The 18,757-nt window shown below is 44.1% G+C and overlaps 2 protein-coding genes across 2 annotated transcripts; one reads left to right on the forward strand and one right to left on the reverse strand.

Moving 5' to 3' along the window:
* Positions 1-748: 748 nt before the first annotated feature.
* Positions 749-2,327, forward strand: LOC111076995 (diacylglycerol O-acyltransferase 2-like). The gene is made up of 6 exons (XM_022371083.2): positions 749-962; positions 1,019-1,116; positions 1,175-1,306; positions 1,401-1,742; positions 1,808-2,007; positions 2,078-2,327. Exons 1-6 carry the CDS (start codon positions 834-836, stop codon positions 2,233-2,235), a joined length of 1,059 nt encoding a protein of 352 aa, XP_022226775.2. The 5' UTR covers positions 749-833; the 3' UTR covers positions 2,236-2,327.
* Positions 2,328-4,591: 2,264 nt separating this feature from the next.
* On the reverse strand, positions 4,592-18,496 carry LOC111076994 (protein GDAP2 homolog). Its single transcript, XM_041592825.1, is given in 13 exon segments — positions 4,592-4,906; positions 4,975-5,173; positions 5,232-5,371; positions 5,436-5,589; positions 9,929-10,029; positions 10,101-10,228; positions 11,620-11,874; positions 11,925-12,049; positions 12,121-12,253; positions 12,323-12,465; positions 12,535-12,686; positions 12,749-12,825; positions 18,300-18,496. Coding segments are annotated over 12 exon segments (1,644 nt in total). The 5' UTR covers positions 12,818-12,825; positions 18,300-18,496; the 3' UTR covers positions 4,592-4,861.
* Between the last annotated feature and the right edge of the window lie 261 nt (positions 18,497-18,757).

The following is an 18,757-nucleotide window of genomic DNA, read 5'->3' on the forward strand; positions in this document are numbered from 1 at the left end:
TGCGTGCTTACGTCAATTACAATAGTTTTTTCCATCGGAGACAATGTAACAGCTGCTGGCTGCATGAATCAGCACATGCCCAGCCGAGGAGGCAGTTGCCTGATAAGACCGTCACAAATCCGTAGCCCAGTGAGACTGCACGAAATTAAACAGAACGTCTTATCAAGGAACCAACATTGTAGCTACGCATAATTCGAGGAATGTCTGTTGCGAACCAGAGCCCGAAAGTTTTAGTCTTAAAGGTCGCGAGTGAGAAGCGATAGAGATGACTACGGGCATGCCAACAGTTTTTTTGTAATCGCATATAGACCTATATTTCAAGCCTAGAAATATGATTTGCCATGCGCCGATTAAAAGTCAACCGCTATCGTGGTTCCCAATCAAAATATACAGCCAGTCCAGGGAAATAACTATTAACTGGTTGGCTAATGAAACAATAATTCGACTATAATTTGTCCACATAAATCGTTGTGAAGTGGGTCGCGGGAATCAGGGTATCCTAGTGTTATCGCTAAATCTTACTGCAATATCTGATGGTCTGTCAAGTGCGTCGACACTTGGGCAATTATCAATACTTATTTGTATCTCACTAAAGTGAGGTTTTTAACTGTTGAGAACATTATAGGATTGCCCCAACAACCCGCCCTCCGCACGAGTAGACGTATGCGGCTCGCTTCGTTGATAAGGATAAGTTAAGTATCAGCATTGTATATTGAAATTCATTTGTCATTATTTCGCTGTCATTTAGTTGCTGGAGAGCCGCCGAAAGAGTCGCTAGTACCCGGTACTTTTCAATTAGATCACTGGAGTGCTTGTATTAGACAATAGATAACATGAAAATCGAGTGGGCTCCCCTACGCGTTCCACTGGCGCGACGTGTCCAGACCCTGGTCACAGCGGTTCTCACGCTCACATTCTTCACGCTGCCCCTCTTAGCCTGCCTAATTGTTGCAGTTCTGATGGTAAAGTAAGGACATCAACAATTAGTCAGCTTGTTTCATTGGGTCATCATTCGCAGTTTTATGGCGGCCTCATACTCCGCACCTTGATGCTCATCTATTTTGTTTACATGTATGTGGATCACAAGAGAACCTACTCTATCTTGGAAGGCAATGGGTAAGTCTATAACTACAATTTAATGTGGAGATAATTATTGAAAACCTCCCCCCCCTAGCTGGCTATTAAACCGCTCTAATCGCCTGTATCGGAACTATCGAGACTACTTTCCCGTGGAGCTGGTGAAGACAGCCGAGCTGCCACCAAACAGAAACTACATCTTGGCCAGCTTTCCGCATGGCATACTCGGGTAAATGCCAACAGATAGCCAATCTTATCGGGCCACTTAAGTGAAGAAACCTAATACTGAATAAATATTGCATTTAAAACGATCCCTGAAATAGAACTGGAACTTGCGTCAACATGGGACTGGACATCAGCAAATGGCTGGAGTTGTTTCCCCAGATCCGGCCCAAGGTAGCTACCTTGGATCAACATTTCCGAACACCTCTTCTCCGAGAAATTGTGCGCTGGTGGGGAATGGTTTCGGTGTCCAAAGAGTCCCTCGTCCGATTGCTAACCAAATCGAATGATCCGAAGCATGCGGACAATCGCGATGGCTTCACATCCAATGCGGTGGCCATACTTGTGGGTGGAGCCCAAGAGGCCATGGACTCGCATCCAGGGAAATATATTCTGACCCTGAAGAACCGCAAGGGATTCGTCAAAATGGCCATTCGAACGGGGTAAGTTAAGCCTGGACATGAGTTGCTTAAATAAGTAAGTAAATAACCTCCCCTCCTCCATCCAGTTCACCTATTGTGCCCACGTTTTCCTTTGGAGAGGTGGATATATTCAGTCAGGTGGCCAATCCGCCGGACTCCCTGCTCCGTCGCGTGCAGTCTGTGGTGAAGAAACTGACGGGGATATCCCCGCTTATTCCGATGGGTCGTGGCATCTTCAACTATTCCATTGGTATCCTGCCCCAACGCCGTCGTATCGTCCAAGTTGGTGAGTCTCAACGCAATCCATGAGAAATTATCTCTACTGAATATCTCTACTGAATATATTGTTTCCCCAGTTGGTTTCCCCATTGATGTGGTAAAGAGTGATCAGCCGGATGCCGCCTATGTGGAAAAAGTGCACGGACAAGTGGTAGAGCAACTCGAGAGGATGTTCGAACTGTATAAGAAGAAATATATACCGAACGCAAAGAATAGTAAACTGGTTATACAGTAAATGCCTCAGATATTCTTTGGCCAAAAGTGATCTTCAGTGTATAAGAGTTTTTAAGCACAAACACAACACACACACACACACACACACACACACACACACAAACAAAATCAAGTTAAGGGATCATTATTAATGAAAGCATAAGTTTTGTTGTTTATTTTTTTTTTGCTTTTATTAATTATTACCAATTAAATGTGTTACCTCGTACATCTTATATATACAAAAAAAGAACAAGGAGCTGGATTGTAATTTTGTAATTCGTATTTGGAAAAGCTTAACTTAATTGCGCATTTTGTGCCACGATGCCATATTCTGATCATTCTTTAATTCAATTATCATCTTCCTTCCATCATCCGCCTTGTATATGCATTTACAACTATAAGGAATTTGATTTTGGTAAGATTAAGTGCTACGCTAGGAAAGATTCAATCGCAGAATTTTATTAAGGTACAATTTAACTTAGCAACATTTATCCAATTTCTTGCTAGTTTTCTTATTGGTTTTGTTTTTTTAATAATTTTTTTTGTAACTCTAAAGCCATGGCAATATTTGAAATTTGACGGAATATATAGAGATTGCAATTGGGACACTAGTTTTAAGTACTTGCAGTTGGTTTAATTTTGTTCAATGTACTCGTTGACTTACAAATATTCAAATATTTCGAAAAGTATTTGCTTATATATTGTTTGTATGTATGTATGTATACTCTTTGAGAAAGGAACACTTGGCATAACTTGGGTTTTTTTATGTCGTTTGGGATTCTCTTGTTGAGCTGAATAGGAGGCGAGGCCGTAGATCCCAACGATCTCCTAAGCTCATTTCAAGCGTAACTTTTGAGTAGACTGTACTTTTAGCTAATTGAATAAGTATTTACCGTAACACTCTGATGATTGTTAAAATCTGAATTCTGCTTTCACTATCGCATTCCGATTAATTGCTGTCGATACAAAATACATCTGTATTTGGCATAATTGTATATATGTATGTATGTATGTTTTTTATGTTGATGATCCTTGACGGTGATACATATACATATAAGAACATTTTCAAAAACTATGTGTCTACTTGGTTTATCGTTTTACAAGAGGTACTAGCCAGGCTGCTGCTGCTGCTGCCAATGTGCTGCGGTTCCAGTAAAGCGCATTGCATTGCATTGCATTAGGCCTTCATCAAAAGTACCTTGTCTTGGTTTACTTTGGTGTTTTGGTTTCTTTAAATCAATCCCTGAGTGCATTTTGCTTTGCATGTACATAATTGCTATAATAATCAACTGTTGTGTGTTTTTTGGCTGTGGATCTACATAGTATGTATCTGCTAGTACTCGTAGATGTATCTCTGGCGGCATTTGCTTATCACTTGAGTCTGCTCAAATCGATTATTGTGTGTGTCTGTGTGTGCGTGTTTTGTTGTCAGATTGCTGCCAGCGAGAGCGAGTGCCATAATTGATTCGACAATGTAATTACAATACGTATATCTATATAAATATAATACTATATTTATGCATACATACATATACTTGGTTGTATATGGCGACGGCGTGCTCTTGGCTTGCAATTGGGAGTTGGGTACTTTCTTTTGAGCGCAAACGGTGCTTGGAAGATAAAGAGGGGACGTGTGTGTATTCCGCCTAAACATAATTCATATCAAAGTTGAACAATTAACATTAACTATTCGTTAGGTTCTTTATTGGTGTTTCGATTCCTGGGCGGAAGGGGCCGCCCCACGGTGAGTGAGCTCTAGTAAGTATTGTATCTACAAAAGGTATGCGTTCCGTGTGTTGCTTCCTCCCCTTTGGTTTATACATACGACAGTATATGTATATGTAATTTGTTAATCGTTAGTTTTGTGTATATTTAGTATATTTATTTATGTATAAATACAATTGAATTTATAGTACGTATGTATTGTATGTATGTATGTATGTGTATATATCGGGGGATCAAACTGCATACGCGTTAGGCTCTAGTATTAATAATACAATTTGTAATTGCAAAGATAACTAACAATACAATATATATATAATATCTATATTCCATTCCGAATTCCGAAGTACAAGTAATCATTTTTTTTTTTTATATATGTTGTGTATATATGCCCGTCATCTAATCAAATTTAATTTTGTTCAGCACTGCTAACATTTTTTTTGGTTTCTTTTGGTATCATCGTCATCCTAATCCACATCCTCCCACTAATCCTCATCCTACTAATAGTTCAACGAGTGTATGCTTATGTCCTTCGCCTGCTGTCAATCAATAAATCTTCTGAATCAACTAATTAACTAATTTCCATGCCTTTCATAAGAATGTTTTACATAATTCTCGCTTTTGGGGGATTTGGGACTTACATATCTGAATGTAGATTTATCATTTAGCTAATTGGTTGGGGGCATGCGTGGGAGGGCGGCTGTTTGCCCTTCCACAAACGTATGCTACACAATGCTCAACAAAACTTGCGTCAGATCAATCGGTAAACAACAACATCGATAGTTATGCGCAAGTAAACAATTATTACTTATCAAGAAAACAAAATACGTTCTATAAAATCTATAAAAACTTCACATGTGTGGGTGTATATATATGTATATGCTATGGCGGCTGCGCTGTCTTTAGACAGCCACAATGGCCGCCATCTACGAGGCAGTCGGCACGGGATTGAAGTAATGCAGGCCATTGGTCTGTAATTAAAAGAAATTATCCACATTAGAATCAAGCAATTCTTGGCCCACAGTCCCATCTGTCTTACCGCCATGTCGTATTCGGTTATGTAGGCGGGTATTTCCAGCTGATCCTTTGTGATGGCCGAGTACAGATGCTCGACTCCAGGCAGCGAGTGTACTTTGGCCTTAATGGCGGGCGCCATGAAAGTGGTGAACCACCAGGTCATCATTTTGGTCCAGAAAGTCGGATGCACTATGTAGAAGGCCTTCAGGTTCTTCTTGTACCTGGAAGGAAGAGTGATCAGAGATTGTTTCGAAATCTGTCAGGATAATGGGGGCTTACTTGTAGGGCAACACACTGTAGACCTCGCGCAGCCAGTGCAGCGATGGATAGTTATTCGTGGAGGTCAGTGTGTGGAAGTAGGAAATAACATAGTCTCCTTTAACGATGGGATCCAGTAGCTTTATCAGATACAGCAGTGCCTGCAAACAAACAGAGTTTACTTAACACTGATTCAACAGTGATTCGTGCAACGGATTGCCCTACCTTTTCCAGGTCAATGTTATGGGCGGGGAACCACTTGCCACAGAACACAATCACAGGGCGACCCAAGCGATCTACACCGCTCTGATACAGACAGCCAATGCCCGAGACCTCCGTCAAGTCCTCGACTTGAGCGCGACGCAGAAGACGTTCGTATCTGAAGATAATACAGATAATACAATTATTAATCAACGATACACATGGGAAAATGCATAAAGCAATCACAAAGGATAAACATTCACCTCTTGGTGAGTAAAAGCCCACAATAGCTGAAACACGATCGATTAGAGAATGGATTACGCGCATGACTAACTCTATTCATTCAGTATATACATACTTCTTCATACATATGTACATACTCATATCTTTTGTGTACTTTTCTTGGGAAAGCGCGAGGAGTAGCTAAGCCCATAGATACGAGTGAGTATGCCCCAGCAATTATGTGAAATCACTTGACTACAGACCATGGATAGAAGGCTAAGGGGGTGTCGCGCGACCGATTATTATGCCGGCACGCAATTCCAGGCCATATACGAGAAAATAATGACGGCTGTCGCTAGTGCCTGACATGACAGTCTGTCTGTCTATCCGTCAAGAGCAGAAGCAGCTGTATTTCGCATTGGGCCACTATTTGAAATTCATTTCGCAAAAGCGCTAAAATCCATGTTTATCTGTTGGGGCTCTGACCCAGGGAGGAATTATAAATTTGAAATGCGTGCTGAGTGTGTGTGTGCTTTGACTTAGCTTCTGTTGGGTAAATATTTGTCAGATAAAAATTCCAAATTATATCAAAAGAGCGAATGATAGAGAGGGGTAGGGTAGGGTAGGGTGGTGAGTGAGTGAGGGTGAGAAAAATAGTTCTAATTTGAACAGCAATTGGATTGGCAATGTAATGCTCTAAGTATGTGCTATATGAGTCACATATGAATTGGTCATTGGTCAGGTAATCGATGCACATGCCTATATTTACACATCTGAACATGTTCGAGAGCTGTCGGGGTGTGCGAAATTGTGTTAGAGTAATTAACAACTTTCGACTGACACACGCCCAATTAAAACGTCGGATTTTTGACTAATTCCAGGCGAGAGATCCGACTCGTGCCGCAGTGAACTCCGGTAGCCAGCAACTGATAAGCCGCAATACGAAGCAGAGCAGTAAACGACTGCAGAGGAAGCACCTAGATAAAGATCAAGATAATTCCTGGCCAACAAAAACACCCAAATGTGACGCATTGTGACGCAGTCTTAGCCCAACACAATCGCCATCTCAGTCGCAGTGTTTGCCCAGCTACTGATACAGATGCGGATGCACGAGTAGTGGGTTCAGATGGGGTTGGGGTTGTGGTTGTGGCTGGGGTTGGCTAGTGCCCCACGAATATGGTTATCGTGTGAAAAGCACAATGAATATTAAGCCAAAATGCTAATCCATTGAATAAATCTCACAGCTTAACAAGCTTGCAGGAACGCAGGGAACGCAAGGTACTAATGTTATTATTAGATCACATTTCCTGCAATCACGGATTGCATGTTATTGTTCACTGGCACGTACTCGCAGGCAAGGCCGAGTGAGAGAGAGAGGTATCTTCGCCTGTTTGTTTATTAATAATGTAGCGGGTGGGGCCAAGGCCAGGAAGGAAAAATAGTGGAAATGCATCTCGAACTGAACGACATTAATATAAATGATTCCAGATATAGAACTGAGAATGGGGTGTTCTTTTTGTTCTGACGTCATAACTAGGATATAAAAGAACCCACGTCTTTTCAATTGTGAAAGAACTCGTTACAGTGATTGACCGCCCACTGTTACCTTTCCTCCGGCGACTCCATGAGCTCATCGGGCAGCACATCGTTCATGTCGCCCGTCGTCTCCTGCATGGGACTCGAGCCCAAGTCAATAGACGTCATGCCTTCCAGCATTGTCATAGTTTACAGTTATAAGTGGTTGTTGGTGTGGGTGTTATTGTCGGTGGGTGGCACTAGTTCGCGTGTCTCCTCCTTTCGCCTTTCGCTATTCGCCTTTCTCTTCTCGCACAATTACGGTTTATCGATTTTAAGTCAAAATAGAAAATTCCGTTTTACGGGCTGGCCGATCTGATCTGATTTCCTTTGCTCTCTTATTGTCGTTTCCTTTTCAACACAATTTCGTATTCAATTGACGCAGTATATTGTCTGATGCTTTGTAGTTATAAGAGTGTATAAATAGTTTAAGAAGTCTCGAATAAACTATGTGTATGTGTGGGCAGCTTGTTGGCCAGACTTTTGGTTGGTTAACGGAAGCGGTGCGTGAAAAATTCAAAACTAATAAACGGTTTTTGCTTTTGCAATGCGATTCGCGATTCGGATCACAGTAAAATTATTGAATTTATTTTTAGTTTATATAAAAACTGGCGCCGACGGTGGCAACACTTTGAGTATTTCAATTCACGAGTGTTCGCTGTGAGTGGCGCCTTTCGACTGAGCGATGGAGCGGCGTGCTGCGCTGCTCTTGAATGCTTTTTTCGCCCCCCATCATTCGCATCTATATTATGTACCCCACCAGCGGGTCAGTGGAGAGCAGCGCGCAGCAGGCAAAGCAGAGCACATGGCACAAGGTGTATTTGAACAGGTTGTCTAGCCACTCTCTCTTCTTATTCTATCAGCCTGCTTCTCAATTTCCATTGTGTACATTGTGTCGCGAAAGAGAGTGGTCTGTGGGAATTTCTTACCTCAAAATGTATATACCTTGACAGCATGAAAGCACAGCTCTCTCTCTCTTTCTTCGACTCTTGCTCTCACACACTCCCACTCTTTGAGCGTGCGCCCTATCGCCGTCTGTTCAATGACATCAGTTACAACAAACAGCAACAACAAAAATCGGCGGCACCAGGCAATGGCCCAAGGACATGCTAACCGCTTTATTTGCGCTAATGTCAGTCACTCCAAAAGAAAACGTCCAAAAAATGAAATCAGTCCAAATGTTTGCATTCGTCAGTGGCAGCTAAATGCGCAAAAAGCTACGAAAACGAAACAGAAACAGAAATGGCAAAGGTTCTATTTCGGTGCTTCCTGTCTTCTAGTGCCTTCCTTCTGTCTTTCGCCCACGCAGTGTGTAACAGTTCCATCAAGGAGAAATGAAATGCGAAAACATTACTGTAAACATCAACATCAACATCACTGGCACTGACACTGACTCATGCACGTGTGTTTGTGGGGGAGACTCTAATTAAAGCTGATGGAGAGAAGATGAAGCTGCGCGAGGTGCATTCCCCTCGCACGCACACGAAGCAGCTCGTTCAGGAAGCGGCGGCGCCAGCTTGTCTCCCTCCCGTTCCTTCTCCCGTGTCATCCGCACTGAAAACCGCTTGAATAAATTACGTTACATGAGGAGATGTTCGATTAAACGTCTACAAAATGTGCGCGACGGTTGTGCGGTTTCATTCAATGAACTGCAACGGTTCGATATTCTCTTATATGTATGCATGGCATGGTATGCATGTACCTGTGTTATGTATGCGCACAGGTTGTGCATGTACAACCTGATCTGATCCGGTTACGTGTGGATTCCCAGTTCCATTCCCACTGAAGCATGCCCACTTGTCATATTAATTAGGGAATTGACAATATTTGGCGAAAATGTGCATCAAATGAATGCGATGTAAAATCAAAAGGGACATTTATTATTTGATGAGCGTGGAAGGGTGAGCAAAACTGACAAATAGCATCGTACTCATTACTCATTTTAATTAGGCACTCTCCATAGAAAAAGTTACCCCCAACCCATTATCTATCTTTTAAAATGGCCTTTTTTTTGGCCTGGCTTTGTCACAGTAATTATCTATCTCATGATTCCATTGTAAATATTCATAAATATTTAGCTGAAAGCTTCACTTTTGTGACTTGAACAGCAAAAACAAATATTTTTAGCTGGCATTAAAATTAGATTTGTTTTCGGGCCGGGTGAAGGAGATGTCATGCAAGCAGTGACGCCGCAATGGTCACTTGTACGTCACAGCTGTCGTCACAAGTGGAATACCAGGCACTTGGCATTCTCCGATTACTGTTGAGCAGGACCATTGGCACTACTGACACTCAACTCTACTCCTCTCCGCTTCCCGCACACTCCAATTCAATTCAATTTCCACTTGCCCGCCCGGTGGCGACTTGCGTGCCAATGCTCTGTAAAATTTCGAGAAGCGGCAGCGGAATCGGAATCGGAATTTCCATAAGGAGCACGCGGAGGTGGCTCGTTTGTTAGACGCTTAAGATATTTCCGGCATGCTTTTGTAATAAATATTCGCTGAGCCAAGAGTTCCACTACAATGTGTTAATGGGGGGAATGGGAGGGTGCCAAGTCGGGGGCTGCGTGTCTTGCTGTTAGTTTTATGAACTGCAGATGTCCCCCGCGTACTACTTGTCAGGTGTAAGGTACGCCCCAGAACGAGTGACGCAATGCGTAACACGATATGGGCGGGACAGGAGAATAGTGCTGTGCTGCATCTGTGCTGCGGCTCACTCACCTCTCCTGGTGCTCGATCCCCTCGACGCCCTCCGAGATGACATTCTCATAGACACCGGCTCGCGGACGATCACTGAGCAGATGCTGTCTGTCCAGATCGCACTGTGGGCAGAGGGAATGTGTGTGTCTCATAAGTAATCCGATAAGCTTCCGAAAATCCAATCAAAACTCACCTGAAGCTGGGTCTGAAGTCCACTGCTGTAGGAGTTCGGACTGAGGCCGTTCATGTCCTTGGCTCCGTACTCCAGATCCGAACTGTTGCCCTCCATATCGTGTGGACTAACGTCGGACTCGTCGTCGGCTGCAATATGCAGAGAGAGATTAAGTTGATTATATAGATTCTGAATGTATTTCCATGGTCACTCTGCGGGTATTCCATTACATGAGAACTCAAACGAATTGTTTATCATTTTGGGTCTGCTTTTATCTAATTACAGCTAAAAAATTATTATCAGCCGAACTTCAGCGATGCGGAATTTGAGTTGAACTGAAAGCCTTCTCTGGCACGGCTTTTTCTCGACTGCGCTGTCGGAGCGCGCGAGCAGATGAGCGAACGGCAAACAAAAACTGGATGCTGTCTGCCTGCCTGCCTTTGCTCTCTCTCCCCTTGCGATAACCCGATAAGGCGGCTGCGTACTGCTCCCCCGGTGTTGACATGATTTAGGCTTGGTATCCCGCAAAGATTGGAGCGACTGCCACTCGTCGCCGCTGTCCTGATAAGTGGTTCTTCAAGGTAAATTAACAAACTTTTGTTGACAAACTAACGTAATGCAAATTCAAACAAGTTTTCTAGTTACACTTTACAAGAATCATTTACGAGCGGTAGCCAAAATAAATTTTGTGAAATTTCAAGGTTGATCAGAGTTAAAGAGTTATAGTAACAGATAAATTAGGTTTATCCACATTGGCTACAAATTCCAAAAATTTCCCAAAATGGTTTTCCCACAAGAAAGTATCATTATATTTATAAATATGCCCGTTATATCGTATTCCCATCACCCGATAATGCTCGATTTCACTATTTTCTAAAGATTTCTGCTCTTCCGATCAGTCATGTATATTTACATGTCAGATACACGCAAGTTACGCCATGTAGCATGTAAGTTACACAGCCTGAAAGTATGTATCTTTAACATTTCACACAAATCATACGTAGCAATCAGCCTGCTGTCGGCCAGCACGAAGCGCAGCAGCGACTGCGAATATAAATCTTTGAAATTGGAAATTTCTTGCTCACTTTAAATGGATTTTTCTACTCGATTCGGTAACTGAAACACTGAAAAAATAGTTCTATGCTACGAACGGTTGATGGAACAATCTTATTTAGTGGCCAAATAATTGGATATTTAACGACTTGGACTGGACAATTGAATGCAACTGCCACCAGTGACCCGCACACGACCGACTTTGCAACGTAACTGAAGCCATAGAAGCCAGTTAGTCAGTCAACATAGCTGGCGAGCAGCGTTTGCATATAATTGTGTTGTGTTTCGTCTACTTTCTGCTGTTTTTTTTTTGACTGTAATCTTATCGACAGCCCCACAATACAACAGGGCCGAAATGGAATCATCACCGAGCCCCGACAATCTTCAGTCTCTGGCAGATAAGCACAGGCTTTATCATCTTCGACAGTGGATAGCCCGACGAGATACGAGTATCAATGACGACAAACAGATATTAGGAGATACTCACTTTGGCGGTGACGCATGTGGACACTGTGCTGGGGATTGCGAATGATGCGGATCTGGCGGTCAGGATCGGGGTGCTGCGGCTCGCCGAATTCACCGCCGATGTCCTTGGGCAGTTGCCAAAGGGCGCTGCGCTCCTCCAGCTGATCGCGGGGGAAGTAGAGCGGGGCCAGCACCTCGTAGGTACCGCGTTCGTTGCTGTTCACACATAATATCACAACCTGAAGGGTGCACTTGTCCAGGTAACGTCGGATGGTGCCTGTGGGTGATGAGATCTCATTAGCAAACTCTCAAACTGTGCCAGATTACGTTCCACTACTCACGCAGGTGCAATGTGTGCGGCCACGTCCGCTGGAAAGCTCTTCTGGTGGACACTGATGTTGCACAGGGCGATTGTGTGCAGGTTCAGCTCCTTGGCCTTACACAGAACGTTTCTACAGATAGAAGGGCAGAACAGGCATTAGAGGGAGAGAGCGCCAAAAGGTAACAAATGGGATCATCTTACCTGTAGCAACAATGCAGCATATTCTCGGCGGCCGTCTTAAACTTTTCCCTGTATGTAGGCGCCACTGTATGCAGCACATACTTGGCTGGCAGATTGTATCCACGCGTGATGCGCACATCACCAGTGCGGCATTCTGAAAGGGGAGGGAATCAGAGATGAAGTTATAGAGGGGGAATAGGTGTATCTATAGCCCTGACTTCACCTTTAACATTTGTGCTCAACTCGTCCCTCAGCTGATTGCCAGCGACGGCGAGTATGCGCTCCGATATGATATTGCTTTCAGTCAGAGTTTCATCGCTGGTGTTTGTGATGGCGTCCACATCCAGTGTGGTCATGTCGCCATCCCTACGAAGCATCAAACGAAACAGACATTAATCCCATTGGTAGAGGGACGGCTATTGCACTTTCACTTACCAGATCACCAGGCGATTATTGACATCTTTGGACAGGGGAAAGGGACTGCGATTGTGCCGGGGTCCGCCCAGCGTCGAGTAGTCCGTGATTGGCAGCCGAGTGTCTGTTTTCTGTGAGCCTCCCCAGGTGGCCAAGTTGTCCAACTTGATAAGCTAAAAGGAGAGGAATCGGTATGAGCATCGATTGTGCTTTTAGTTCCAGCCACTTTACTCACACATGAACTGGAGCTGGAGCTAGATTCGAATGCTTTGAAGTCCACATTTGAGTTCGTGTCGAGACGCATTGCTCTCTCTGAAAGGGGGGTAAAATGAGAAATGAGAATGAATATCAGTTTAAATCTATTTTTGTCCATCTGCTGATCGGTGTGTAATTCTGGCAAAGTTCAGTAAGCACCAAAAAAAACCTGTTCGAATGTCTCAGTTTGTGGTTCTTTCGTTTCTCTTTTTGGTCACTTCCATTTTGGCTAATCAATTTGTTAACGATAAAGTCAACTCTTTGTCCGGCCAAAGCCAGTTCCTGCCTGTGGAATCTAGTGTGTGTGTGTATTTGCCGCTCCTCGGGTGAGTCACGTCTGATAGCCGCTCCGCGTCCATTAAGTGGCTCGGTCTGGATGAGCAGTGAATGAATTGTATAAATATGTTCTTTCTTATTGTCATCGTTAGATGTCATCACGTAGTCGGAAGATCTTAATTCGCGAGTAAACACCACAAACAGTGTCTAAAATTATTCCGCCGGAGAGAAACGCCAAAATGCCATTGTGTAGCCAGTGTTTGTTAGATGTTATTCGTTCTCACAGCTCACATACTAAAAAAAGGGCTGCCTGCAGCAGTGTTTCCTTCTATTCCCCACCACAGCCTCTCCAGCCATTGGTCCCACCTGCTTCATGTGCGTCACTAGCCGAGAGCAGTGAAAGGTGAAAACCAAACTCAGCAACCAGAGATGTTGTGCAAAGTGCAAACTGCTGGACTGCAGCTGCGCTCTTAATTGCCATATCGGATGCTGGGTCTGTGGGCGTGTAGCATCGCCTACCTTTGCCCTTTTTGGCCAGGCAAACACCAACAGAGGACCCACGAGGACCCACAGAGGTGGCCAAAAGTGAAACCAACTGCAGAGGCGTGGTGCATGTGCATGGGCAACCAAACATCCTTTCAATCCACTCCCATATGCACAAGAGGGGGACATGACATTCTATAGAGAGTGGCTGGGTGGGAACGGTGGAATGGCAGGTGTCAGTGCCAGTCATTGTTACGGATTTGTGTCGAGTGGCTCTGTGTGATAAGAGGAGGTGTCGTGCCTCGCACAGGGCACAAAAACAATGAAAAACTTTCCACATCCCAAACTGAGGCTGTTCGCACTTGTTTAAACATTAAAGATTTCAAGGGAATGCCCGATATTCGCAGATATGAACACGATGGATGGATGGATTACAACGTGAGTAAGTGGGCCAAGTGATGACAGTTGATCAGAGAAAATCCCTGGAGTAGACGTAATCATGTATCGGATAATGCTTGAAAAATATAATTGAATAATCGAATATGAGCAAATGCATAATTATATATATTAAATTGTGGGTGCAGCAAGTGGCGTGGAAACAATGTGTAATCAGCGTAAGCATCACCCAAGTCTAAATATAGTATTTCCCGAACAACGGGTCTACATACACACACGCGCTATATCTTGAGGTCTTTGTGGGTTCGGATTGATCAAACACTTGTAATCTACGAGATTGGAAGTACTGTGGTAGGGGATCATTTAAATGGAATTTAAATTATTATCGCTAAGTGTAAATACATAGTAGTAAATAACGTTCCCCTAGTAGTGACTCCCCTTGAGGAGGCTTACGTGATCGGTTGCTGACATTCATTCATTTAATAGGCATTGCAAGTGGGGGCGGCACACAGACACAGGTATAGGTACATGTACAGGCACCCTGTATACGGGTCCAACAGGTCTAACCGGCAATCAAAATTGACAAATACTGTCCAGATTGTTTACGTAGCCGTTAACTACGCTGCGAGCAGCTGTTGATAATGATGATGATATGGTTGTTGTGCCTGGAACCAAACGAGAGGCAAATGACGCCTTCACTGGGTTGGACTGGTTTGATTAGCGCGCATACCACAGTCACAGTCACAGTGCCCCACGCTCCGTGCTCTCTCTCTCCCACTGGTTTATCAGGAAGCAGCACACAAACAAGCTAAAAGTTGCCCTTTGCTGCTGCAATGAGATTCCAGTTAAGCTGCAGCTTGTGGCTGCTGTGGTGGCAAGCCGAGGACGAGTACGGTAACCGGGACCACGCTTGACTTCCTGCCTCCCTGACCGATAACTTGATTCGCAGTTACTTCTTTGATTGCATTCAATGTGAGCAATCACAGCGGGACCTGCCACTGCCACTGCCAGTGCCAGTGCCACCACCCCACCTCCCTTCGTCACTGGACTGTGGCTCTGGCTGGAGTCCAAAGGGTGGCATGTGTTTCCTTGGCTCTGATTCGTCTTTCCAGTTGGCGTGCCCGAGTCAATTACATTTGCTCAACTGTGCTGCATGACATGATTGCTGACTTACTCCTTCCCCCTCCCACCATACTGCCCATCACTCCCAAGAGAGAGAGAGAGAGAGGAAGAGAAAGATAAGTAGATTTTGAAACTGTTGGAAAAAGTTGCAGGCGGAAGTCAAGTCAAGTGTAAATGTCGATGCAGGGGAATGAAAATCGCTGCAAATGTGCAACAAATTGTGGCAAACAAATAAATATTGGATAGGGATGGATCGAACAATATGAATGTTCATTATGCTGAAGTATGACTATCAAAGAGATCAATTTTAGGAGACCCATTAAATGATACAGCTTTTGCGAGAGTATTCCCCTGTCGATCATGATCTGTATATGTATTCATCGTGCTCTCTACCCTTGCTCCCTTCGACCCGTTCCGTTCCGTTCTTATTTGGGAAAGAAAAGCTGGCACAAACTTTGTTTACGCTACACGCTCAATCCGCCAAACTGTTGCATAATAAATGCGAAATTGTCGCCCACATGCCAAGGCCCGAGCCGAGCCGAGCCGACCTGTTCTGGCTGGATATGTTCCAAAATAACAACGAGAACAGACAATAACAAAAAAAACTTTGCTTTTGTTGCCGTCGTGGGGCATGTTAAACTACAGCAGAGGGGCAGGACTGGGACAGGGACTGTGGCAGTAACGGCACCCGTAGCAGTGGCAGTGGAAGTGACAACAATCCAATGGGGCTGCGCTTGGCACGAACCGAAACGGAGCAAGAGACTCTGACAAATTAAGTATACGCCATGTATGGGCAGGTTGTTGGCATTGTCATTGTCCTTTGCTTTCTGTGATCTCCGGCCCCGGGACAAACCCAGAGCCAAGTCGTATACTAGCAGCGCAGTAGTACCAGCCGGGAAGCGGTCCGCCAACGATTTGTGTATCTTTGAAATTCAGCAACGGAAAGTCAGCGCCAGCCAAATATTTGTTGTTTATATTTATTTCGGATGCGTCATAGGCGGGGCATGGCCTCGACGAGGCCCATGTTTGGCTTTGTAATGCTCTTCGCAGCGCGTTCCAATCATTAGCCCAAGCGATTCTCAAGCCCAACAACAGCGGGGCAGAGACAAAAAACCTGACGTCACCTGAGTGGCGTTGTTCTAGCAGATAGTCGTACTCTAACGACTGCAATACTTGCTCGCACTGAAACCAATTTGAGATTCATTTCCCTAGCCATTGTTAACATTAAATTGCTGCAATTTTCTAGGCATTATCTCCCACTAAATTGTGTCAAATTGTCGACAGGCAAATGTTAATTATAATTTGGTAAAGTACCCCTAAGCACCCACCGGGCGAGTGCATTTATATAATGTCACTGCCGAAGCATTAAATGAATGTGGTACGAATAAACCAGTAACTTTCTGCTCTGCTTGGCCAACTCCAATGACCCCAATAAACTGCCTGACTGCCTGCCTGCCTGCCTGTACGATAGATCCGTTATTACTCGGAATTGTTGGGGAAATTACAATTCTATTAAGGAAATGCCACACACTCGTATTCTATGCACAGGCCAATGCTAAAACGTTTCTCATAATGAATAACAGTTGGTAGGGGAAAGACCAAAGGGGCACAGTGGGACAGATACATATGTGCAAATTTTCGTGTTTATTACGGATACAAAAGTATTCTTTGCTGTACCACCTAACCGTCAGAGTGTGTTGAATGGCTCGACGACTTTTTCCACCTTCACAGTAGATCTGGCAAGAGCACAACTGTTACCAGCTTATGATATTTATCGTAATGGTAATCGAATAAATAATTATTCAAAGTGTTAATCACCAATTCCAACTAAATATTCATGCAAACCCTGGCATTATAATTGCGCACCGTCCACTATCGTTTTGGACCACTGTAATTGCGTTGGTCTGCAAGCAATTTCAAAACAATTTGATAATTGAGCTACAGAGTTTCAGAGCCGGAACAGGTGGAAGGACATGTGTGGGGGGCTACGGCTGATTGGCTGTGGCTGCAATTAACCGTCAGACCTGTGGGGATTGGATTTACCGTCTCCTTGCCACAGCTGCAGTTTTGTATCGAAGGTGAATCTGAGCTAACCGGATTGATGGCTGCAAGGCATGGGTCAGTCCAAAGGTCAGGCAATCGTTGGCTGAATGATGGCAGGGAGGGTGGGATTGGGGGGGTGTGTGTGTGGTTTACTGCAGTCATATTTGATATTCAGAACAGAGAATTCCAAGGAAAACTCACGGGCTTAGAGAAGGCTAAAAACCAGCTGAATCAAGGCTGGGGAGGGTATGGTTATGGTTCGGTTCGATTCTGAGCTGGGGTTTGTTCATTCAAATGGTTTGCCACTCGCTTATTTATGTATTTGCGTATAAATTTCTAATGCATTCGATGCCCATGATGCAGCACGTACACATGGTATTGTCAGCGGGGCGGGGACAGGGGCACAGAAAGGGGTATCTACACTTTTCCTCGTAACCGGAGTTCGTAAATAAACCTGCCACCACTGAAAAGACATGGCGGAAAATGTCTGCTTGGGGAGTTCAGAGACAACTCACTAATCAACCGAAATCATAAATAATTAGTACTGCTCTGCCTGCCCAGCCCCCGAGCTTTCCCTGCTGTTGCTGTTTCTCGCTCTGGTGGCACAACTGGAAGTTGCACAAGCCCCGCTCTTGAAGGTTATTGTATCTTTTTTTTCCCCTCTTTCGGCTACGGATACCCTCCGCATCCATGGAATTGAGAGTGTGTGCGCGTGGCTGTGTCTGTGTGTGCGCGGGGGTTTGTGTATTTATATAGTAAACCCCCTTTTCCGCCAACGCATTTTGCCCATTTCGAATAAGAATCAAAATACTGAGGGCATTGTATAATCCGGCTAGTACCTTTGTATAACTTCTCAAGAATCGAAAGGTGGCCTGTAGTACCGTTGTTGGCCTCGTTTTCAAAAATGCACACACAACTTTTTCTAAATGAAAACACCGTAAGTAATGCACACACACACACGCTTCCATACACACATGGACACCCACTTACTCGCGTGTGTAAACGGGTGAGCTGACACAGGGGGTGGCGGGGAGTAAGAGATAAAAGAAAACGCGGTAGTTGGTGGTAGGCGCGGCGGTGCTTCAGGTAACTCTGTCTGTATGTAACTCTGTATGTATGCACAAGTAACGCTGAGTGTGTGTCTGTGACGCTGTGTAAGTGTGTGTGTCTCTGTGAGTATTTGCAGTCAAAACGGATTTACATTTACGCACTCTTTTTGTTGATCAATGAATAAAACTCGAGCTCCAATAGCAGATACGGGGCACTCAGAACACTCTTTTATTGCTTTGTTGCGTTACGTTTGCCGTGTTTTTTATTTTCTCTTTCACTTTTGCCACACCACTCTATCCACTTCGTGCACTTCGCGTAGTCTGTGTTTGCAAGTTTCTGGGCTCCAACGGGGATAATTTCGAGCCCCCACAACACAATTTATAGTGTAACCGCAGATTAAACTTTCAAATATACCCATCTGTACCTCAGAAATATACCGTAATATACCAACAAATTCATTAAATATACCATAAAATATGAGAGAGTGAACGAACTTAACTCACTTAGCCCACCCTTAAAAAACTGTATAACTTGAGTTAAATCGCAAACAATAATACTATTTATAAATTCTTCATGTTAAATCTCTATGCTCTACATTGTAGATCCATCCAAAACAAAT

The sequence above is a fragment of the Drosophila obscura genome, unplaced genomic scaffold (assembly GCF_018151105.1).
Source record: "Drosophila obscura isolate BZ-5 IFL unplaced genomic scaffold, ASM1815110v1 contig_186, whole genome shotgun sequence".
NCBI lineage: Eukaryota > Metazoa > Arthropoda > Insecta > Diptera > Drosophilidae > Drosophila > Drosophila obscura.

Excerpts from the sequence above, each read along its gene's own strand:
- LOC111076995 (XM_022371083.2), top strand. The coding sequence starts at position 834 with ATGAAAATCGAGTGGGCTCCCCTACGCGTTCCACTGGCGCGACGTGTC. Across the intron at positions 1,743-1,807 it reads AAAATGGCCATTCGAACGGG|TTCACCTATTGTGCCCACGT; the intron begins GTAAGTTAAGCC and ends TCCTCCATCCAG. Across the intron at positions 2,008-2,077 it reads CCGTCGTATCGTCCAAGTTG|TTGGTTTCCCCATTGATGTG; the intron begins GTGAGTCTCAAC and ends TTGTTTCCCCAG.